General features: G+C 41.3%; 1 protein-coding gene across 5 annotated transcripts; it reads right to left on the bottom strand.

Moving 5' to 3' along the window:
* Positions 1 to 7: 7 nt before the first annotated feature.
* On the bottom strand, positions 8 to 24,646 carry LOC102532278 (zinc finger protein 124-like). Of its 5 annotated transcripts, XR_012063175.1 has the most exons (7): positions 24,490 to 24,646; positions 17,964 to 18,090; positions 17,699 to 17,759; positions 15,822 to 17,288; positions 783 to 909; positions 518 to 590; positions 8 to 114 (listed from the first exon to the last, which is right to left on the bottom strand). XR_012063175.1 is itself a non-coding variant. In XM_031689545.2 (6 exons), the coding sequence occupies exons 1-6, from the start codon at positions 24,490 to 24,492 to the stop codon at positions 12,092 to 12,094; spliced, it is 1,725 nt and encodes a 574-aa protein (XP_031545405.2). In that variant the 5' UTR covers positions 24,493 to 24,646; the 3' UTR covers positions 11,881 to 12,091. The 5 variants fall into 5 exon arrangements, 4 of the variants coding, with proteins under 4 accessions (XP_031545405.2, XP_072803709.1, XP_072803710.1 ...); XM_031689545.2 differs by lacking the exons at positions 8 to 114; positions 518 to 590; positions 783 to 909 and adding exons at positions 11,881 to 12,112; positions 13,848 to 13,893; XM_072947608.1 differs by lacking the exons at positions 8 to 114; positions 518 to 590; positions 783 to 909 and adding exons at positions 11,881 to 12,174; positions 13,848 to 13,893.
* Between the last annotated feature and the right edge of the window lie 3 nt (positions 24,647 to 24,649).

Below are 24,649 nucleotides of genomic sequence, written 5' to 3' on the forward strand. Positions count from 1 at the left end.
TCACGTGGTTTCACTCTGGTAGTTTTCTTCTCCAGACTGACGTTTGGAATAAGGCTGAAGTTTTCTCCACACTGACCGCCCTCTTTACTTTCACAGAGTCTCTCTGCCACATGACTTCCGTCAAAAAGAATTAAAAAAGGAGTACATTATTAATGAGCTCTTCATTAACAAGCTTATATTTCATAAATGTATTTCAAGTACATTTTTATCCTTATAGCAACAGTGTAGGTTTCCTGCCTTGTCTGAGTGGTTTCAAGTTGAAAATAAGAATGAGCTGCAAGAGGGCTTTACTCTTGCAATGATCAAAACAGTGATATTCACACACAGTTTATTAACAGTGGTAAAGTATTTTACAAACATTGAACATCTACATCACATAAGCTAATTTTGGTGAAGATTTTCTAAGAATAACTAAATTTAGAGCATGCATGATTTCTTTTATTTCCTTCTGTTAAAATTGCATAACATAAAGGGCTACTCACATGAGCCACTACTTTATATTGTGGATGTGACTCACCTTAGCTTTCTCCCCTGGTTTTTGTACTGATCTTCAATATCATGATCTTCCGATTTCCTCCCTAAATTATAGACTGAGAAAAATCAGTGCAAAACATTAGAAGTTACAGAAAAATTATTAGGTTCGAAGTCCATTGTTGGCTGTGACCTTGCCTAGTTTATTTACCAGCGTCCTGCATTTCCACATTTGACATCTTGGAACAGTGTTAATGAGCAAGAAACACTCGTTCTCTAATTGACAAAGTGAAGGAAGGGGCCATCCCTACCTACTGAGGCCAGGTTCCTCAAGGTTTCCCGCATCACATCTCTGTAAAGCTTCTTCTGCGAAAGATCCAGTAAAGCCCACTCCTCCAGGGTGAAGTTCACAGCCACGTCCTCAAAGGCCACTGGGTCCTAAAACATCCCAAATATGTGTAAAGTAGGATGTGTGAGACTGACAAGATTGGACATCTTGACTCCCTTTAGAGGAAGGTTACGTATGATTCTGTCTTCTCCAAACCTTTATTCTATGATTTGATCATCAGAAACTCTCTGTCCACACTTACTTCCTCATAAGCTTAACAGTATCATAAACACAGAGAAATTATTTACACACTTTTATTGTGATCTCACTACATTTTATTTATCTCTAATTGCAAGGTCCAGAATATGTTGGAAAATGACAGAAATGCTGCAAATATGAAATAAATATTATCATTTTAAGATCATGGATTCCTTGTGAGGAAAGCTCTTCCTTCTCCCTTCTTATCGCCCAGCATTACAGCACTCCGTGAGGCAGAGGGTCAAATCTGCGTGAGGTTTTACTAAATAAAAACAGAGTGAAGAACTAAAAGTTTGTACTGCTGTCCCTATCACCAAACATGAGAGTCCAGAATACCTGTGGAAATCCAGCTTGTAATAAGGTCCAGCCGGCTACTTCGTCCCCAGAGTAGGCCAGGCCTTTAGAAACAGGTGATGCGGCGCGTAGAACGAGAATGTCCTTGTCAGGAAGTTTTGCTTTTAACTTGTGTAATGTTTATCACACGTGCAGTTTTCCCTTTCTCTCTCTGTCTGATTTAATGGGCTAGGAAATTACCTGGAACTTCGAGTTCAGACACTAGAAAGAAGGCATCACAGCTTAGACCACGAAGCCCTATACTCGTGTGCCTTGGGGAGAGGAACACACAGGCACACAAAGTGTGATAAGATGCCAGAATAGCTCTTTACGGCAGAAGCAGAACACTGTGCCCTGGGCCTTGCTGACCTTGCCGAACAGGTTAAGAGCTGCAGATTGCAAGTGTGCTCGCTGAAAATCACAGTGGATTCGTGGCTAATTTGCCCATCAAATATATGAAGGATTCAGCAGCGCTTTCCTCCAAATGACCCTAAACCCTCCATTTTCAAACTGCAGGAGGAAGTGTTTCCCCATCGGCCATTCCAGAGGGTGTTCTCCCAGTTTCTCTAATCCCCAAACTTCCACGTGGTCTACGGAAGCATGATGGCTTGACCACCGAACTTATAAATCCCTCAGCTGGTGACACCACACACTGCGAGTAGCGTATGGAAGGGTTTACTTCCATAATTGAGGTCTCTGAGGGGAAAGTTTGGCATATTTCTCCAGCGGTCATGAAATGGCTTGAGAGAGAAAGGAGAGGTACCTGGACTTTAAAAAAAGAAAGGTTAGAGGGTAGGTTTGGGTGAAGGTTCACACGCTAGAACAGGATCTTCTGAGGCCTGAATGTCTTGTGATTGCCAAAGGAAGGAGCCCCAAGGCACTTTTATCACTCTTTTGACTTGTGGGTCAAGGGGAATGAGGGGGAATGAGACTTTAAAGCTGTCAGCAGTCAAGCATCAAAAACTGGAGTCAGAGAACTCTGGTTTCTGGTCTGGTAGTTAAGGAACTTGGATCATTCCTAACCTCATCATTCCTAACCTCACAGAAAAAAGTGAAAATGTGAGAAATCAACAACTCTTCTTAGACCATCAAAGCACTGAAGTTACAGGAAAAGCACTGTTTCCAAAACTGGGTAAGAGATGGCATTTAAAAATATATCCTAAATAATCCGTTTTTTTCCTTCTATTTTTAAAGCACCCTTACTGTGGTATGGTTCCTGTACAGTAAACTACACATATTTTAGATGTGCAATTTGATGAATTTTGATAGATGTATACACCCATGAAACCACTACCACAATCAAGAGCGAACATTTCCATCACTCCCTAAGAGGTGCAAATTTCAAATTCCCAATTTATCCCTTCCTACCCCCTTTACCCCCGGTAACCATAAATTTGTTCTTATGTCTTTGAGTCTGTTTCTGTTTTGTAGATGAGTTCATTTGTGTCCTTTTTTTTTTTAAGTTTCCACTTATAAGCGATGTCATATGTCATTTTTCTTTCTCTTTCTGGCTTACTTCACTCAGAATGATTATCCAGGTCCATCCATATTGCTACAAATGGCGTTTAAAATTTTTATGGCTGAGTAGTATTCCATTATATATATGGGTGTGTGTGTGTGTGTGTGTGTGTGTGTGTGTGTATGTATATATATCTATATACACTGATAACTGACTGAAACAGGACACCTTTCATTTAACTGAACAGAGCGATCTGAGAGGCTGTCACCCCGGCTTGAGTCCCCCCACCAAATAAAACATAACTCTCAACTTCTAGGCTGTGCATTTATTTCAGTCGACATCCCCCATAACTCAGAGGGCCAGGATCTTAGCTGCAGCAGAGGCAGGGGCTGCAGCAGCAGAGGGACTTACAGCTCCTGGGCAGCTTCCTGATATTAGGAGAGTGGGCTCAGCCTGCCACCTAAGGGCTGCCTTTACCCTCTCTTTTTCTCTCTGAAATAACTGTTTTTTATGGAGGGAGAGAGCATCTGCTCTTTATGGAGTGGCTCATCTCATCCTCATACCCCTGAAGATCCTCCCCCCGCAAGGTCTGGGTGAATCTAGCCTCAGTCACACCTTCATTCTAAACACACAGACAGATTCCATCCAGACATGGACCCAGGACCACTGGGAGGAGGGCCTCCTTCTCATACACCTGCTCCTAAAGGACAAGGAATGACCTAAACTGCCGGCTCTGGGTCCTCCGTATACAGAACCCAGGCTCGGAGGGGTCAACAACGCAACTCAGGGCAGCACAGCGCACAGGAAACGCGCCCCAGCAGCAGCAGCAGCTGCTCACAGAGCAGGAGCCTCCGGGCTTTATCAGCCTGGCCAGGTAAGAAGAACTAGGGGGAAAGGGAGGGGCGAGGCTTAACTTTCAGCAGTCAGACATCAAACATGTGGATCCTGTCTACTCATTACAAGAACAAACCCACGTAAGAAAAATATGCTTTTGCAAGGCTTGTTTTTATATAAAGAAACATAGGATGATCAAGAGGCAATCAAAACTAGTTATCTGACCATAAGTGCTGGACAGAGTGTGGAGAAAAGGGAACCCTCCTACACTGCTGGTGGGAATGTAAATTGATGCAGTCACTATGGAGAGCAATATGGAGGTTCCTTTAAAAACTAAAAATAGTTACCATGTGATCCAACAATCCCACTCCTGGGCATATATCCCAAAAAGACAAAGGCTCTAATTTGGTTAGATACATGTACCCAATGTTCACAGCAGCACTATTTACAACAGCCAACACATGGAAGCAACCTAAGTGTCCATCAACAGATGATTGGATAAAGATATAGTATATATGTATACAATGGAATACTACTCAGCCACAAAAAAGAATGAAATAATGCCATTTGCAGCAACATGGATGGACCTAGAGATTATCATACTAAGTAAAGCCAGCAGAGAAAGAAAAATGACATAGGATACTGCTTATATGTGGAATCCTAAAAAAAGGACACAAATGAACTTATCTACAAAACAGAAACAGACTCAGAGAGAACAAACTTATGGTTACCAGGAGGTAAAGGAGGTGGGAAGAGATAAATCAGGAATTCAAAAATTGCACCTCTTGGGGAGTGATGGAAATGTTAGCCATCTTGATTGTGGTGGTGGTTTCATTGGTGTATACATCTATCAAAATCCATCACATTGCACCTCTGAAATAAAGGTGTTAGAAAAAAAACTTACGGTTACCAGAGGGGAGGAAACGGGGTGGATGGATAAATTGGGAGTTCAGGATCTGCAGATACTAACTACTATATATAAAATAGATAAACAAAAAGGTCCTACTGTATAGCACAGGGAACTATATTCAATATCTTGTAATAGCTTATAATAAAGATGAATATGAAAAGGAATATATATTTTAAAAAACTGGTTATTTGAGGGCGGATAGAGTAAGAGCACAGGTGTGAAGGAAGATATATGGGTAAGGAGCCTTAAGTTTCTCATCTTAAGAATATTTTAACCTTTCACATGCATTATTTATTTAAAACCAGGAGAGAAATTTATGTACATCATATTTTCCTATGCTTAATCATTATTTTAAGTTAATTTTTGCTTTTAAAAATTAATTTTAACTTTCCTACATAGGAAATCACTCCAAGATTTAATCCTTTAAATGCTAACAGATATAAAATTGCACACTGTAAAAAATTTACAAAACTTTCTGACAAGAACATTATAGTTTGTCCCTCCACGACACGTCACAGGAAATGAAAAGCGTAATATAAAAATATTAGGGTTTGCAATTAAACCCTGAAATAAGACCAGGAATTTAAAAGACGTATAGAAGCTTTGAAGTGTTTTCTTCATATCAACAAAAATATAAATTCAATGGCTTTTTCCTCACATCATTTAAAATAAGAATGCATTTGCTTTAGGAACAGTATAGCCTTTTAAATGCCAAAGTTCTCTATGGGCAGGAGGGCATTATGCTAAGTGAAATAAGTCAGACAGAGAAAGACAAATATTGTATGATACCACTTCTATGTGGAATCTCAGAAATACAACAAATTAGTGAATATAACAAAAAAAATAAAAAGCAGACTCACAGATACAGAGAAGCAGCTAGTAGTTACCAGTGGGGAAGGGGGAGGGAGGGGCAATGTAGGGGTCGGGAGTGTGAGGGACAAACTACTGGGTGTAAGATGGGCTATAAGGATGTATTGTACAACACGGAGAATAGAGCCAATGTTTTGTAATAACTGTAAATGGAATGTAACTTTTAAAAATTATATAAAAATACATAAGTAAAAGTTTAAAAAATTTAATGGAAAAAGCACCTGAGCACTTAAACACATCCACCTCATACTGAGGTTCTTTTGCCTACATGGAACAAAATTCTAGTTGGTTCCACAATTTTCTTGCTTTACTCACACTGTATCTCTCAATCAACTTACATATTAGAAACCTCAAAGCGAATAGAAACTAGAATCAAAGGATTGCAATCTTCAGTTGAGAAAGGAATCCAAAGAAAGAAACACAAATACTGGAATCAAAACAGATCAGCAGCCTACTTGCTACAGTTCAGAAGAAAACCCCGCTTCCAGGAAGATGACCAAATTCCCAGACTTGGGTTCTAAACACTCCTGGTGGGATACCACCCCTAGAGTGGGCTAGTGGCTGGAGAAGGAGGGTGGGCACACCTGAGGAGCCACAGGGATGAACTCTGGGAGCTCCACCCGCCCTCCCCTGTCCTGTAAGCATGGAAGCTCTGCCTCCACTAGACTTTAGTCTCACAAGTGAGGAAACTGTCAGCCTGATTCAGTCTCAGGTTCTGACCCAAATTCATAAACCCTTTGTCCATGAGCCAGAACAAGTAATCGTGACAGATTCTTTCAGTGTGCACAGATTGTACCAAGTGCACCTACACTGTGGATGCAAAACTCAAACATAACGTCCAGAGCTGTCTAGGACTAAGGAACCACAACTACCACCTTAGAAAGGGAATCACCTCCCCATTCACCCCTCTCTCCCCCCAAGCCCCATCCCCGCAAGTGCATGTGTGTCCCCAGTTTCCAGGGCTCCGTAGCTTCTCTCAGCTTCAAGGCTCCTTCCGTGGCAGGTGTGAGCAGGGAGGACACCCGCAAGGGAAGGCTCCCCTGGAAGAACACCTGGGTCTGTGAGTACTTCTCTTTACAGTTTCAAGGGGGCCTTTGCATGAATCACTGACTCCAGGCCTCTGCTCTGCACTGGAGTTGCACTGGAACAGGGTTGATGTTTTAACTGACACAAACCTGGTGTTTGAGCAATCCAGTAAAATAAATGAAATCCACTGTCTATAAAGGAGGTATGAAAACTGTAAGGCATTGTGACTAGTTCAAAACCTTCAAATATCTACTATTTTCAGAAAAAAAGATGTAAGAAACTGGTTTGCAAATAATTAATCACACTTGACCATTTGGTTTGCAAGTTGAAGCACACACTGCATGATCTGTGAATTTCACTTGAAATCACCCCAAAGCAAGGAATAGTCATCAGAGACTTGTGACACACACTTAGGGAAAGAAAAAAGCAAAGCAAGAATTTTCTTTTAATGGAATGTAATCCTGGAATATTTTCCCCCTGAAATTCGCCACTTTCGGCTCTTTGGAAGTATTTTATAGTCTTTGAAGCTGTATTGATTTTACATTTTACTGTTTTCGAAAAAATAGGCATTTAAACAGATGAATAAAGCTTTTAAAGGTGACAATCCCAGGGAGGGCAAACGCTGACAGGACACATCACCCAGGAAAGTTTAAAGAGGAACCTCCACCTATAGGAAGTCTGTGCCCAGGTGTTTCTGGTAGGAGAGACACAAGGATTTCCTGCAACACAGTTCCAGGCGGTTATTCCCTGCATTTTTCTCATGGAAAATATCTATGGATAAAATGAAATTTTAGAGCCATCCAGAGCTCTGAGAGAAAACGATAAACAGTTAAAATACTGGGTCCGTCTGAAATGCACCACGGAGGATAAATAGTTGATAACGATGCCGTGAATCAGGAAGGGAAAGTTGGCTCTGGGAACGTGGGGTGGGATCTGCGCATTTAGGGATTTATTGCCAGCCCTAGAAAGAGCTAGGCTGAGAGGACAGAGTCGTGGATTTGAGTCTGCTACTCAAATAACAGGAAAACTCAAAAAACAGATGCCCCATGGAAGAGAGTAGGGACTGGGGATCCCACAGGCCACAGCTGCTCCCACGCACGAACCTCGAAGTCCGAGTCACGACTGTTTCCCGATGACCCTCCCAGTGGTCACCGCACAACCTGGGGCGGACGCGGGGCTGGGGGCGCAGAGCTGACCAGAAGCGCCGGGGCCGAAGTCACCAGGCGCTGAGACGGGACAGGACGCCAGGGGTCCCGGCTGCCGGCCCCGCCCCCACGCTGCGGGCCGGAGGGGACTGAGGTCCGAGCGGCGCCCCCCGCGCACCCGGGTCCGCAGCCTGAGCTGACCGCGGGGAGGCCCGCAGCCGATTCGGGTAGATTCCAACCAACCGCCTCCTCCCCTCCTCTCCGTCTTCGCACCCCGGAAATACACACTCACCATTTCTGGGTTTCCTGGGTCTCCCTGAACTACCTCTGTCCCTAGCGACTCCCACGACCAGCGCGGGTCACAGCGTGCCAAGGCTGAAGCAGCGCCCCCAGCGCAGTTTAACGGTAGAAAACCGGCTCGTTAGCCCGGCCTAACGGAGTAAGAACGTCCACGCCGGGGCGGCGCGTCGCCCCACCCACTTGCCCAAGCGGCGCCCCTGATTGGACAGTTAGCAGGGCCGCATTAGTGCTTAAGTGACAGCTAGGCGGGAGGACGCGTAGCTCCTGGAAACCAACTTCCCTCAGGCGGGGGAGCCTGACCCAGCCTGACACGTCTGTTTCCAGGCCTGGGGCTACCCACTTCGTATTTGCTCAGCTCTTTGTGAGCCCATGAACACAGGGAATTTCTGATTGCGTTTCCAAGTGGAGCAAGAAAGAACAGAACATGAGGGTCGCCCAGGGAGGTGTATGATCAGGCCACCCAAGACGGCTGTTCTCTTGCTCTCTGTGCATCCAGGGCCCCTACCAGTCCCTGCTTCATCTATACCCTACTCACATGACTGACCCGCTCTCTTAATCACAGAGCCTAATCAGTAAACTTGCCCTGGCTAGTGTTTGTTCTAATCTCTAGATCAGAATGTCTCCACTGCCAGTTTATCCAAGGGGTGGTGAGGGGTGTGCTCCTCTGCTGGTTTCCCTGGTAACTGAGTAGCCAACCTGAGGTCAATTTCCTTTATAATTGGTAACCTCCCCCCAGCATTGACTGCTGCCTTGTCCTGCCAGCCATCTGCTGCCCACAGTAGGGTGTAGCTCCAGGACATTTTTGCTTTGGACAAGCAAGCTCCTCTCTCCATTAAACCACTGATGTCTGTCACTGATTCCTGTCTTTCTTTGGTCTTGAGGCTGGGCAATTACAAGGCTTGCAAATCTGCAGGGTGCAGCCCAACACCAGGCCACACTGGAACGAGAGGGTCTATGTCCTCTAGGGGTCAAGGGTTTGGTGTACGGCTGGGAGGCCACGCGTGGAACTGTAACTCCTTTTTTTTTTAGAAACACAGAAATTAAAATGTGACTTCACCATCTGTAATGGAGTCTGGCTCTGTTTTAATCTTTGATACTTGACAGCGTTGAGCCTTCCATCCACCCCTGCTCCAACCCTGCTCATTTATACTTAAGAGAAAGGATCCTAAGCCCTTGGCTCTGGTGGGAAGTTTGAACCCTACAGCCCTCAGCTGGGCTCAAAGACTCTTTTCAGTCTAACCACAGGGTGTGAGACATGTTCATTAAATTCTCCGGTGTACATTTTATATTGGAAGGAAATTTATTTTCGATCAGTTTTTGCCTTTGTCCCTAGAGAATTTTGAAATGTAAACAGCTATATCTCTAAGACAACTGATTCCTGTTTTCACTAATATAAGAAAACTATAAATCATTACATAAACTTGGGATGCACCTGAACCTCTTTCCATCATACTCCTCCCAGATTTGTTGAGGTATAATTGATTAATAAAATCGTCTATATTTAAAGATTACAATGTGATTTGATATACATATACTATATTGTATACCTGAAATTTGCTAAAACAGTGGATTAAGAGTTCTCACCTCCCCTCCTCATCCCAACACACACACACACACACACACACACGCACGCACACTATGTGAGCTGATGGATGTGTTAACCTGGAAACTCTAATATGCCTAAGAGACTGGATTGCAAAACTCCTGGGTTCAACTCCCAGTACCTCCATTAAAATAAATAAATTTTTAAAAGGGGGTTAAAAAAAAAAAGCAAGCAAGCTTTAAGTAGGCATTAAGATAACCCACGCAGGCTGCTAACTAGGGTTGAAAGAGAGGTACATGGGCTGGGGAGTACGGGGAGGTGGCAGCCCTCGGCATCAGTCTCTCTGACCTGATTGCTGGCAAGCCAGCACGTGCCAGCCCCTCTACCCAATCCAGCGGACCTCCCAGCAAGCAGGGGGGCTTTACAGGGTGAAGACGTGCCTGTGCTGACCCTCCCTCACTCACAGATCCCTCCTAGGGGTGCCGGTCCTGTCCCATGTCCATATTTTGTCCCCTTCCTACTTGGTTATGTGGGGACCTTTTTGCAGCTTTGGTTGTATAAGAGATCTGCCAGTTTCCAGTTGCTAATTGTTCCACGTGTAGATGCATTTTTAATATGTTTGTGGGGGGAGGTGAGTTTCACATCCTCCTACACTGCCTTCTTGATCCACCTTCCAATCCATGTTTTTATTTTTGCAGTTAATCTGATTTGTACAGCGTTTGAAACACCAAGAAACGTATTTCCCCTTCAAATGTGCATGTATATATAAAGATATCTGTCCTTAATGCTCTGAAATCCAACACTTACCTGTTTTCTGCTCAAAATTCCCAAGGTTGGCTAATACTTGATGAGGGACCATGAGACTACAGAAAATATCCAAAATGCTTGCTTATGGAAAAATTAAAACAAAACAATAATTTTAACCAAGTGAAACCAGGAAGCACATGTGTTCTATAAATTCCAATTATTTATGTATTTTCACAGTAAGATCTGAGGTAAATAGGCCCTCAGTGTAACGTTTCATGTTTCCTTGACTAGGAATTAGTTTAATATTTGCTGTAGTGGTGAGGGCCAAGGGTTTCAACATCCTCCCGGGTCCTCGTTATCTCCCTGCTGTGTTTGGATATCCCTTGAAATTCATTTGAAAATAGAGTCTGTGCCCTATATCTGTTTTATTCCACTGGTTTTATACTGGAACCCTGTTCACACAGTGGTCAGGTGTGTGGTGGGAAAATGTTCTGTTATGTGATTAAACCTGTTAAATGTTTTCATGGGACAAAATCCCTGGACTACGCACGTCAGAAGAGGCTCCTGGCTTTTAGTCCTCACTTTCTGTCACAGAAAAAACTCGAAGGGTCAGGGAGTTGTCCGACTGCTCCTTCCCCAGTCTGATAAGGCTGTGGCAAACTAGTTTTCCTTGAGGGATGGCCTAATTTACAGGAAAAAGAATGCTTTCTATGTATCTGTCAAAATGTTTTTCCCCCATTTCCTGCAATGAGCTGTATGCTACGTGTATTTTAAGTGTTTTGGACATTTCATGATTGGCATTGATGATGTATTTGTGGAAAGAGATCACGTATGCACAGGTAAGTACCAGGGACTCCCATGACAATGAGCATGTGAGTGCAAATGAGGAAAACAGCAATTTGTGCTGGGTAAGCCGGAGGGGCTTTGATGGAGTCCCAAAATCAAATACGACACTCAGGGTACACAGACTACAGGTGATGTCAGGAGGGGGGCCTGGGAGTGGGATAAAGTGTGGGGGCCTGGGTACACTATTACAATAAAACAAAGACCTGCAGGAGTGACCACTCTAACAGAAACACCTAGTATGGGAAGGTTCTACTTGTAATCCAGTGCCAGTAGTCCTGGTGAACAGGACAAAGAAATAGGCCACAGAGATTGGTGACTGAATCTAATTAATGCTGCAACAGCAGGAAGACTTGTCTACAGGGAAGCAAGGTATTAGCCGTTGGGCCATCGGTGAGGCTTGTAACCTGATCTCATCACGAGAGGTCCTCTGAATGTCATTTTCAAGAACCCAGTGTGGGGTGTTCCCAGAATCCAGTTGATAATATCAGTAATTTCTAATGTGTCTTCCTTGCATTCTGGTGGTGGTGAAAGAATAAGATGCAGCCAAAAGAGGGAGTGAGGGGCCCTACAAAGTCTATTTGCCAATAGCTGTAGGGGCCCCCTCCTTGGTCTGAAAAGTCAGTCCATCGACTATATTACCAGTGGTGTCTTTTTAATCTCTGGCGCACTGGTCATACACCCAGTTAGCCATGGCAGAGGAGAGAAGTCCCTTGAATTTTGCCTAACATTTAGATTAGAGGCCAATAAATGGTTATGGATTACATGCACTCACAGGTCAGATTTAACACCATTACCTCTCAGGCACAAGAATGTAGTCAGAAAACCAAGTAAATTTATTGCCCTCAGCAGGGAAATGAAACCACTCCAATACATAAGGTACAACTACTGAAAAGAAAAAAAAAAAACAGAAAGAAAGAAAAAAAGGAGGGGAAAAAGAGGAAAAGACTGAATTTCACTTGCTGATTTAAACTTTAAAACTCTCACTGTTGTTTTCCATTTTTCCACAACATATGCTGAAAGTTTAAGCATATGGAAACGAAACCTGTGAACAGCAAAACAGGCTATGGATTATGGATCACTGAAGCAAGAGAATCCCAGCCGCTCCTGCAATGAAGAGACACTGAAAATTGCCCATTTCTCCTTTTATACTCAATTAGTATATTACTCAAAATGATATGTCCTCTTTCTGCAGGTCACCTCAATTATACACTGAATGATTTCCCCTAAACAAGCATGTCTTTTTTGGTGTTTCCATTGAGAACTACAGGGAAACCTACTCATAGAACTAACTCAGGATGGGCTACAACAATGCAGATAAAGGTAACTCTTTCTCCAACCGGGAGGAACCCCATGCTTTAATGGGGGTATACACTGTGTTAATCTGTACAGCAGTAAAATGAAAATGCCAAACAGTATAATATTCTGAATATTTATATAAAAATGAAAATCCTCTCAGATGATGTTAAATACAACCCTGACCCTAACCCAGACTAAATGGCAGAAATACATGTGCCCAAATCAACAGGCAGTCTCCAGTCTCAGATAACAATGTCCAAACTCAAGACCACACATTATACAAACAAAAATTCTAACAACTGTAAACATGAAAATGAACCATATCCATGTCTTTATCTTTATGGGGAATCTTTACTGTTAATCAAGGAAAGCAGGATGTTCTATGTCCCACCTTCTACTTCCACACTCAACCAGTTCCTGGAGAGTGTTTCATATACATAACGTGGCAGAAATAGAAATGATTTATGACATCTTCATTCACTGAGCCTCCTACCTGCATAGAAAAGCTATATATACACCTCTTTTATAGCGTCTCATTTTCTACTTTCCTTCAAAGCTCTTACTTCTATCTTACAAATCAAAGCTTTACCATTTGTTAACCGTCTCTTTTTTTCCCACAAAAATATAGGCCTCAGGACTGCAAGAACTTGTTGGTCTTACGCCACTATAACCAAATCCTACAGTGCCTTGATTTACACTAAGTAGGGTACGTTGATTCTAAAGTGCATGGCAATGAGGGATGTTGAAACTATCAAGAGTAGCATCTCTGAGAAAGTCCGAGATAGTCTCTGAGAAGAGAAGACCTTATTGGAACAGTGGCCCTGCCTTTCTAGCCTTGCTAGGTTTGTGTTCTCTCACAATTTACCTAAACTCATGGCCTTAGCTGAGTCATAAAGGAGGTATTAAAATTACCATGTAGTATACTAAGAAGTGGACGTATGTTTTAACTGAGATACCATATAGTAAATGGTGTATAACACACTGTGGGAAATACAGCAGTGTTTAGATAACAAGCCGGAAAGGCAAAAGTTGTTCCAGAGGCCCGGGAGCTGGCCTGCATTCACCGCAAGGCCCGGTCTCACCCTGCTGAAGAGACCAAGTACACGGTGACTGTGATAAATCATGACGAGAAGAAGGGCATTTTGTAACCATGTCGCTAAAAATGGTAAAAGTGACAATTACAAATTATAGAAATGACCACTATTCCCCTCTTCCTGCTAATTTGAGGGATGGGGCTTCTTATGAATTAAGTTTAGCTCTAAAACATTGTTTTTGCCTTCTAGAAAGGTTTATGATTACCAATGACAAAATAAGTTTACCTCCTCATAGCACTCAACACACACAAAAATCTTGGTACCTTGAACAGCAATCAAATCATCTAATGCAAGTCAAACCCTACGAAAGTCCCAGCCACCTTGTATGTTACACCCCATGTCGTGTATACTTGTGGTCATTCTATCATTAGAATTCATTACACCCACCTCTTTGACTTCAGGTATGACCCTGAGGATCACTGGCAGGATAGCACTGAAAAAAACCAGGATTTAAGTTTTTGGTATTAAAAATGGATAAGAAATCAGTTTCATGACAAAAATAACTATAAGAGAAGAAAAAAATAAAATTTTCCTGAGGGGGAAAAAAACCTGAACTTGTATGTCTATGGTAAAGTTGACTCATAATGTATGATGATTAGATGAAGAAAATTGCAAAGATCACTTCAAAATCTATAATTACAATGAGATATATTAATATATCCTCTCAGGAATGAAAACCTGTTCGCATGCTATGGCTTAGGAAATAGTTTATAAAGTATTTCTATGAAACAACTACAGAAGCATTTGTTTGACCAAAAAAATGCACATACTTTTAATCACATACAACCGAATCGTAACTGAAAACAGACTGAGGGATCACATTCAGCTGCAAGTAACACAAAACACCCACAGTCTTCCTGACACATAGAAGGTGCTTATTCTCACGTGAAGGACCAGGTCAAGGCAGCCACTGCATGATGTGGCAGAGAAACAAACACCTTGTCACTCTTTTTGGCCACATCATTATGAACATCATGGTGAATCAGGAAAACATACTCGCTATTAACAGCATGAAGTGTTCCCTATACAAGTGAGACCTTACAGAGATACAATCTAGAGAGGAGGGTAAACAGAATACTCCCAACCACGGAAGCCTGAACTAGTTTCCTGGTGGACACATAAGGCCTTCCAAAAAAATCCAAACTCTCATGAACCTTTGAGGTGGAACTAGTGAAGACATCTGTGGAAACCTACACCTCTAAGAAGATGGAAATGAAACAGTTGGTCATGGTTTTGAGTACACGCTTCAGTGGAAGGACAAAGAATCTGGAAAAGGGGCTAGAAGATATGCTTCCTCAAAGCTCCTATGCATCTGTCTCTCCCTGAGTATGGTGGCTACAGAATTTCAGTAATGCTTTCTTCGCTCCTTCCTTCCAAATCTCATGCAAGTGAGGCTACTAGTGAATTCTGACGTGGGACCATAAAGAAGACAGATTCTGGAAAATCTACTTTGTCACATTACTCACAGGGAAGATACCTCCAACTCTAGATTACCTGTCCTAGCACAGACCACTCTTAAATAAAAGTCTATTCACCAAATTACAATCAGAAGGAAAGACATAAAGCAAAGGTCCAAATATGAAAATAGTAATTCACAAGGATCTATATTCTTTTGTAAATGAGGCATACGTAAATATTTATTCAACTGCTTACTAGCACGGGAGATGGAAAAAGGTTCCTATACTTGTCATCCTGAAAAAGGAGCTTCATCAGTAAGAAAGATAGAATATATATAATAAAGTAGAGATATCAAGGAATGTTCACAAGGCCAGTAGGAGATACTCAACAAATACCACACTGTCAGTTTTCAATGACCACTTAACAGAACAAATAAAATGTTATTAAAAAAAGTAAGCCTAACCGCACATTATAAATACACTTTAATTTACCCATGAACCCCACAGGCTTCAAAATAGAATGAGAACATATCATTAACTCATTTAACAAAAAAGAACTACCTATTATTATCATGTATTATTGTTGAAAGGCAACTTGCAGAGTTACCTCACTTCAATCTTCATTTCTAAAAGTGGGGTAGGTATAAAATAAGCTCCAAGGGTATATGGTATAACACAGGAACATGGCCAATATTTTATTATAACTACAAATGCAGTATAACCTTTAAGAATTGTCAATCACTATACTGTACACCTGTAACTTATTATATTGTACAGTAACTATACTTCAACAAAAACTAAAATAAAAACAATCAAAATAACTGGTAAAAATCTACAATCCAATGATATACTTAAAGAGGCTTAGCATGCATAATATTTAAATTTCTATAATTCTTTCACATTGAAAGTTTCCTCAAACATTATACATAGATTAATTTCCATCAAGCTTTGTAATGTTACTTACATTTTTACTTCTTTTCCATGAGAGTTTTTCCATGTAAAGAGGTGGGCCAATTGAAGTCTTTCTAATGCTGTTTTACATTCAAGAGTATTTATCCAGTGACTCATTTCATGCTTTCGGAAGGAACTGAGACGACTAAAGGCTTTCCCGCATTCTTCACATCTATATGGTTTCTCTCCAGTGTGCAGTCTCATGTGGGTTCGGAAGTATTCGTGACAAATGAAGGCTTTTCCACATTCACTACATACAAAGGGTTTCTCTCCAGTGTGAGTTCTTTCATGTACCTGAACATGACTAGAACACCTGAAGCCTTTACCACAAATTTTACATACATAGGGTTTCTCTCCTGTGTGAATTCTTCTGTGGACTTGTAAGGAATAGCAGTAACTGAAGGTTTTACCACATTGTTTACATTCATAGGGTTTCTCTCCAGTGTGAGTCCTTCCATGTGCTCGTAAGGAACAGTAATAACCGAAGGCTTTACCACACTGTTTACATTCATAGGGTTTCTCTCCAGTGTGACTTCTTTCATGTATTCGAAACGAACTGGGAGAAGAGAATGTTTTCTCACATTCCGTACATTTATAAGGTCCATTTCCAAAGTGAGTGATCATGTGTGCTCGGAAGCTTGAAAGAGAAAGAAAAGTTTTTCCACATTCATTACATTCATAGGGTTTCTCTCCTCTGTGAGTCCTTTCGTGCGTTTGAAAGGAACCGTGATCTCTGTAGACTTTCCCACATTCCTTACATTGGTAGGGTTTCTCTCCAGTGTGAGTTCTTTCATGTCTTCGAAGAGAACTGGGGTAACTGAATGCTTTGGTACATTTTTTACATTCGTACAGTTTCTCTCCACTGTGATTTCTTTCATGCATTTTGAAACCTACATGAGAACGGAAAGTTTTACCACACTCCTTACATTCAAAGGGTTTCTCTCCAGTGTGATTTCTTTCATGTATTTTTAAGCCCTGAAGGGAGATGTAAGTCTTACCACAAGGCTTACATTCATAGAGTTTCTCTCCTGTGCCAGTCCTGCCATGTGTCTGGTATCTGCAGACTCTTCCAGATTGTTCACAGTGATAGGGTTTCTTTTCAGTGTGAGTTCTTTCATGTATTCCAAGTGAACTAGAACAAGTGAAGGCTTTCCCACATTCCTTACATTTATAAGGGGCATCTCCAGTGTGCATTATCATGTGTCTTTGCAGGGTTCCGAGACACATAAAAACTTCCCCACAGTCCTGACATTTCCATGGCTTCTCTCTGTATTTCTGATGCTCACATGGTTTGTGTGCCATGTGACAGTGGATGTGTCTATTAAGGGATGAATGATGCAGGAAGACTTCTCCACATGCGCTGCATTCACATGATTTTACTTCAGTAGTTTCCTTGTTCAGACTGAGATTTGGAATAAGGCTGAAGTCTTCTCCACACTGATTACCCTCTTTATTTTCACAGAGTGCCTCAACCACATAACTTTTGTAAATAATGAGAAGCACATTATTAGTGATTTCTTTATTAATGATTTTACATTTATTATATTTATTATGATTTATAGGGACAGTGTAGGTTTCCCCCAGCCTGAATTGTTTAAGTTGAATATACTGAACGCTCTGCAAGAGGACATCACCCTTGCTACATTTAAACAGTAATATTCACGTGCAGGGTTTACTAATACTGTTTCCAAGTGAACTATTTTGCAAACACTGAACAACTATGTCACATTTCAGAAAGTGTTTGGGGGGAAATTTTCCTTTTTTTGTTTTTTGAAAAATTTCTCATAAACACTGAAGCATGGATCATTTGTTGTTTGCTTCTTTTTAAAATTTTGTAACACACTAGGACTCTCACATGAGACACTACTTCTTATTGTGAGTGCAACTCACCTTAGTTTTCTCTCCTGGTTTTTGTATTGATCTTCAGTGTCATGATCTTCCCATGTTTTTCCTAAAGTGTAGACCCAGAAAAATAATTTCAAAGTTTTAGAAGGTTTAAAAAACTATTAGATTCTAGGTCCATGCCTAGAGCTGTGACCATGCCTAATTTCCTTACCAACATTTTTCCTTTTCCACATTCCACACCTTAGAGCAATACTCAGCAAGAACAATTCATTCTCGAATTGATAAGGTGAAGAAATGTTGTTGTCCTTACCTACTGAGGCCAGATTCCTGAAGGTTTCCCGCATCACATCTCTGTAGAGTTTCTTCTGTGAAGGACCCAGTAAAGTCCACTCCTCCATGGTGAAGTTCACAGCCACATCCTCAAAAGTCACTGAGTCCTAAAATATCCCACACATGTGTACAGCAGGATGAGTGAGACTGACAGCACTGGACATCTGTACTGCATTTACAGGAGGGTTATGTCTAAATCTGTCTTCCCCAAACATTTATCTATGATTTGATCATCAAAAACTTACTCTATCCACTTACTTCTTCATAAGATTAACAGCATCATGAAAACATGCAAATTATTTACACACTTTTACAGTTGTCTTACTACACCTTATTCCTGTCTAATAGCAGAGTGCACACCATGTTGGGGAATGATGGAAATGCTATACAAATGAAACAAGTATCATTTTAAGACCAATAATTCTTTGTGAGAAAAATTCTTTCATCTTTTTCCTTATTATCCATCTGTTACAGCACTCCACGAGGCCAAAGGTCAAATCTGCATAAGGTTTCAATGAATAAAAACAGTGAAGAACTGGAAGTTTTAGTCTTCTAGTCCTGTTACCCAACGTCAGAATCCAGGAGGCCTGTTATAATCAAACTTTTAACAAAGCCCTGCTGGCTACATTGTCCTGAAGTCCCCCAGGCTATCAGAAGTGATCAGATGCAGCTCCCTAAATGTATATATTCCTAGGGGGAAGCCTTGCTTTTAACTTGTGTAATGTTTATCACAGACATAAGTCTTTCCTTCTTCTTCTGATATGACTGAGTTAGAACATTATTTGGAACCCAGAGCTCAGACACGAGGAAAGGGCATGACAATTTAGGAAAAAAAATCCCAATACTCATGTGCCTCAGGCTGCTTCCAGCCATTTTTTTTAGAACACACAGTGAAATAATGTGCCAAAAGAGATCTTTCCTGTCAGTCCCTAACAGTGCACCCTGGGCCTGGCTGCACTTGAGGAACATGTTAAGAGCTGCAGATTGCAAAGAGTTCACTGAAGTCCACAATGGTTTTGATGGAGAATGAGTCCATGATTATAAAATACATAAAAGTGTCAGGAGCACTTTCCTCCAAAAGAATATAAAACCGCCAGTCTCCAATTTCAAGAAGAAGCTATTGTAGATGGTGCCCTGCCAACTTCTGGTCTGGAATGTCGGGAACTTAGAAGCCATCATTCTTCTCTCACAAGAAGAAAATGAAAAAACTTGAACAGTTTTTCTTAGATCCATGAATGCACTGAGATCAAAGGGCAGACCAGTGTCTCCAAAATTGGGATGGAGAAAAGGAAGAGGGAATTCTGAAATATTCCCTAAATATTCTGTTCTTAACAAAGCCTATACTCAAAAAAAATCTATTTTACCAGAGTCTAATGCAAAGTCAAAAAATAACAAAAAGACAGAATAAAATATCCATGAACCCCAGGACAATGTTCTTCAACAGAATCTTTAAAATACACATAATGGTAACACCTAAAGGAAAAATCAGAAACAAACAGTAAAAATAAGTGAATTAATAAACACCAAAATTTCCTAAAATTAATGGTAGACTTCAAACTACAAATACAGGAAGCTCAGTGAACACTATAAACTTGAAAACATCAAAACTGCACACCCAACTACAGGTGACCCTTGAACTACATGGATTGAACAGCATGGGTCCACCTATACGTGGATCTTTTTCAATAAATACGCAGTCAGCCCTCCATATCCACGAATGAGGATCCCACATATATGAGGGCCAGCTATGGAGCTTGAGCATCTGTGGATTTTGGTGTCCATGACAGGTTCTGGAATCAATCCCCCAACGACACCACGGGACGACTGTGTATCATATTCAAACAAGTGAAAAATCAAAGACAAAGAGAATATATTGAAAGAAGCCAGAGGGCAAAATACATCTTAGATATAGAGAAACAAAGATTTGAATTAATCGGACTACTTTTCAGACACTGTGCAAACAAGAACAGAGTGGAGTGAAATATTTAAAGTTACGAAATTAAAAAAAAATTTTCCTAGAATTCTGGGACAAGCAAAATTATCCTTCAAAAGTAAAGAATAAATAAGGACTTTCTGAGACAAAAATTGAGGGAATTTATCATTAGTACACCTACTTTGAATGAATGTTCAAAAATTTATCATAAAAAATGTAAATGATAAAGGTGGAGGATTAGAAAAGGAATAAATTATGGTGAAATATCTTTAGTATTTAATATAGCAGATGGCACTTTGTTTAAAGTAATGTTAGCAACAACGAACGTATTTGGTAATAATATTATAGATAAGTGAAATAAATGACAGCAATGTGACAGGGATGGGAGGGGGGAATTGGGAACAGTGTGGTATGAGGAACTTGCACGATCAGTGAAGTGGTATAGTGGTACACACATACCTTGAAGTTATTTTGGGTTTGTTTCCAGACTGCCACAATAAAGTGAATATCGCCATAAAGCAAGTCACATGAAGTTTTTGGTCTCCCAGCACATATAAAAGTTATGTTAACACTGTACTGTAGTCTGTTAAGCGTGCAATAGCATTATGCCTGGTTTTTGGAAGGGTTAATAAAATTGATAAACATCTAGTCAAGATAACTGAGCAGAGAGGGAAGACAGAAATTATTCATAACAGAAGTGAAAGGAAAGGGAGATAAAAAATGAAAAAGGATTTGATACAAGCCAACATTCACAATGATAATAAACTAACAATAGAAGGGAACTCTGTTCTTGGAAAAAAAAAAAGCTATACAGGACACCTGTAGCTAACATCATACTTAATGGTGAGAATCTGGATGCTTCACTGGGAATGTAGCAGGACAAGGAAGCACGTATTCAGTGTTGCACTGGAAGCTCTAGCCACTGCAGTAATAGATGAAAAAGAAATAAAAGATACGCAGACTGTTAAGCAAGAAAGAAAACTATCTTTGTTCTATGGGCCATGACTGTCTATGTAAAACATCTGGAGCATCCACACCACCAGAGACAACTCCAGGAATCAGTAAGAGTGTACATATCCCACGGCAAGGTCGAAGGATACAAATGTCAACTGCTTTGCTATAAACACACACAAAATGTATTCAACTGATCTCTGACAAAGAAGTAAAGGCAATTCAATGGACAAAAGAAAATCTTAAAAAAAAATTGCTTGAAGTAATAGCCACATACAAAACACATACACACACACACACACACACATACACACAAAGGGGAGGTAAACATAAGTCTTTCATAAAAATTAACTCAAAATAGATCACTGATCGAAACGTAAAATGCAAAAGTAAAAACTCCTAGATATAACAGGATAGAAAATCTAGGTGACCTTGTCTTTAGTGATGAATTTTCAGATACAACACCAAAAGAAGAAAAGAATCCACGAAGGAAAAAAATGATGTTTTACTTCACTGATATGAAAAACTCGTGCCCTGGGAAAGACAAGTCACAGACAAGGCTAAAATCTCTGTAAGACAAAGTTTTGGGTTTTTTTTTTTGACAAAGTTTGATAAATGACTGGTATCCCAAATATACAAAGAACTCTTACACTCAAGAGTAAAAACACCAACAACCCAATTAAAAATGATCTGAACAGACACCTCACTAAAGAAGATATACAAATGGGAAATAAGCAATATGAAAGCACACTCAGGACAGAAGGAAAGAGATGTCGCTACACACTTACTAAATGGCTATTAGATGTGAAGCTGCAGGTGACTCTCATTCACTGCTAGTGGGAACATAATTTGGTAAGTCTACAATGGCAGACAGGAATTTCATGTCAAAATTAATTGTACTCATACATATATAGTAAGATCCAGCAATCACACTCCTTGGTATTGACCTAAATGAGCTGAAACCTTGTGTTTGCAAAAAACCTGCACACGAATGTTTGCCTGTGCTTTATTCATAATTGGCAAGAATTAGAGCTAAGCAAGATACTATTTAAGAGTTGAATGGATAACAATCAGTGGCATATCAATATGATAAACTATTGTTCAGTTAAAAAAATGAAATGAGGTATCACGCCATGAAAGCACATAGAGGAATCATAACAGCATATCACTAAGTGAAAGAAGCCCATCGACAAGGCTACATTCTGTATGATTTCAAATGTAAGACATTCTGAAAAAGACAAAATTATGAGCTAGTAAAAGATCTTGGCTGATAGGCATTTGGGGGATGGATGAATGAATAGGTGGAGCATAAGGGATTTGATGGAAGTGAAACTACTCTGTATAATACAGCAATGATGGACATATGCCATTAAATGTTTGCAACCCCATAGATAATATAAGAGAAATAGTCAAGCATAATGTAAAACTGCGGACTTTAACACATCAATATTGGTTCAGCAACTGTTAAAAATGTACTGGAGTAACATGAGATATAAAAAGTAGCACAAACTGTGTGGATGCAGAGGGGTTGGGTGGGAAGTACTAAGGAAAAGAATTACAGGACCACAATGTTCAACAGATAAAGGAATCCAAAGGAAAGGAAAGCAAATACACTAATTGGCTGAGACAAGCAGACTGCTTCCTACAGTTCAAAAGGAAAACCCACATTCAGAAAGTTAAACATATTCTGAAAATTGTGGTGCAGACACTCCTGACGGAAACAGGAACCCTAGAAGCGAGTCAGTCCCCGGTGAAGAAGGGTAGGGCCCCCCCCAAATGAACTCTGGCAGCTGCAGGTACTGTCCTCTTGCCTGACGGTGAGCAAGCCCCTCCCTCCCCCAGGCTTCCACTCTCACCAGCGAGGAATTTCTCAGCAGGTTCCGACCCAAATGAACTCCCACAATCATAAACACTTTGTTAAGGAGAAAGAAGAGCTGATGGTCACAGACTTCTCTGTGCACAAATTACACTAAGTGCACCTTCTTATGGATGCAACACTCAAACATACTGCTTAAAAACGTCCAAGACTAAGGAACTGCAACTACAGCGCTCTAACCCCCATGTGCACTTGGTTCTTCAGCTTTCCAGGGCTCTGTAGTTTCACCCTCTTCCATGGTGAAGGTGACCAGGTGGGGGGGGGGGGAGGCGCCCCAAGAAGAACCATCGGGGCCTCCAAGTACTTCCCTTTGCAGGCTCAAGAGGACCTTAACTTGGGTCACTGACCATAGTCCTCCACACTCCACTGGAGTTATTTGGGATCTACTATAGTATTTCAAATGACACAAGCCCAGTGTTTGACAATCCAGCAAAATCATTCAAACCCAGTATTTATTCGGAAAGGACGGAAGACTGCAAGGTACTTTTACTAGTTCAATGAGCAAACCCCAAATATCTATTTATCTGTAAAAGAAGATGCCAGTTAATTATTATTTTCACGGTAACACACTGTAAATAATTAATCACATTTGGACACTTTGATTTTCAAGTCTAAGCCCTGGAATTTCTATTGAAATCATCCAAAAGAAGAGTATACATCTCAGAAACTTCCTACACATTCTTAGAAGAAAAAATTCATAACAAATGGAATGTAACATTGTAATATTTTATTTTTGCGGAAATTCACTCTTTTTTGTCCCTTTGGAAATAACTTATACTGCATTTCAAGCTCTATTAGTTAAATACATTTTACCTCTATTGAAAAACAGACACTTAAATAAGTGAATAAATCTTTTCAAGGTGACAAACCCAGAGGGGGCAATGCTTACAGGACAGATCACCCCGGAAAGTTTCAAAGGAGAGCCTCCACCAAAGGATTTCCCATAGGTTGTCTGTTTCCAGGAAATAAACTTGGAAGAGAAAAGATTTCATATGATATATTCCGGGTGGTTATTCTCCGCTTTTCTCTCACGTAAAATATCCATAGACCAAAACAACAAAAAAAGGAGGAAAAAAGAAAAACAGAAAGAAAAAAGACAAGCCATCCATGGCTCTCTCTGGAAAAGGATAAGTAGTTAAGATCCTGAGCCTTTTTGATATGAATCCCGGAAGACGAATAGTTGATAAGGATGTTGTGAATCAGTGTGGGAAAGAGTGCTCTGGAAATGCGGGGAGCGATCTGGAAATTCAGTCATTTATTACCAGCCCTACAGAGAGCTACTCTACACAGGCTCGTGGATTTAAGACTCTGTTTCCCAAACATTTGGAAAACTCAGGAGAAAAGTGGTCCCCACTGGGTAAAAAGGAGGGGTTGGTAACACAGATCCTTCCACGCACGAACCCCGTAGCCCGAGTCAACGACTGTTCCCTGATGACCGTCCCCCGCGGTCACCACACAATGTGGAGGAGACGCGAGGCTGCCGGCGCAGAGCTGCCCAGAGAGGCTCCGGGGCCGAAGTCACCGCGCACAGTGACGGGACAGGACGCCCGGGGTCCCGGCTGCCGGCCCCGCCCCGAAGCTGCGAGCCAGAGAGGACTGAGGTCCGAGCGGCGTCCCCGGCGGACACGAGTCCGCAGACTCGAGAGAGCTGACCGCGTGGGGGTCCGGTCCCTCTACGGCCGGTTCCGGCTGGTTCCAACCAGCCCCGTATCTCTCCGTTTCCGCACCCTGGGGCAGCACACTCACCATTTCTAGGTTTCCTGGGTTTGTCTCAGTCCCTCCTAACGACTCCCACGACCCGCGCAGGACACAGCCCGACACGGGCAGAGCCACTTGCGATGGTGAAGCGCACGTTAGTGACCCTAGAGGTCAGCCGGAGCGGGAGGCAACGTCCACGCCGGGACAT

The sequence above is a fragment of the Vicugna pacos genome, chromosome 22 (assembly GCF_048564905.1).
Source record: "Vicugna pacos chromosome 22, VicPac4, whole genome shotgun sequence".
NCBI lineage: Eukaryota > Metazoa > Chordata > Mammalia > Artiodactyla > Camelidae > Vicugna > Vicugna pacos.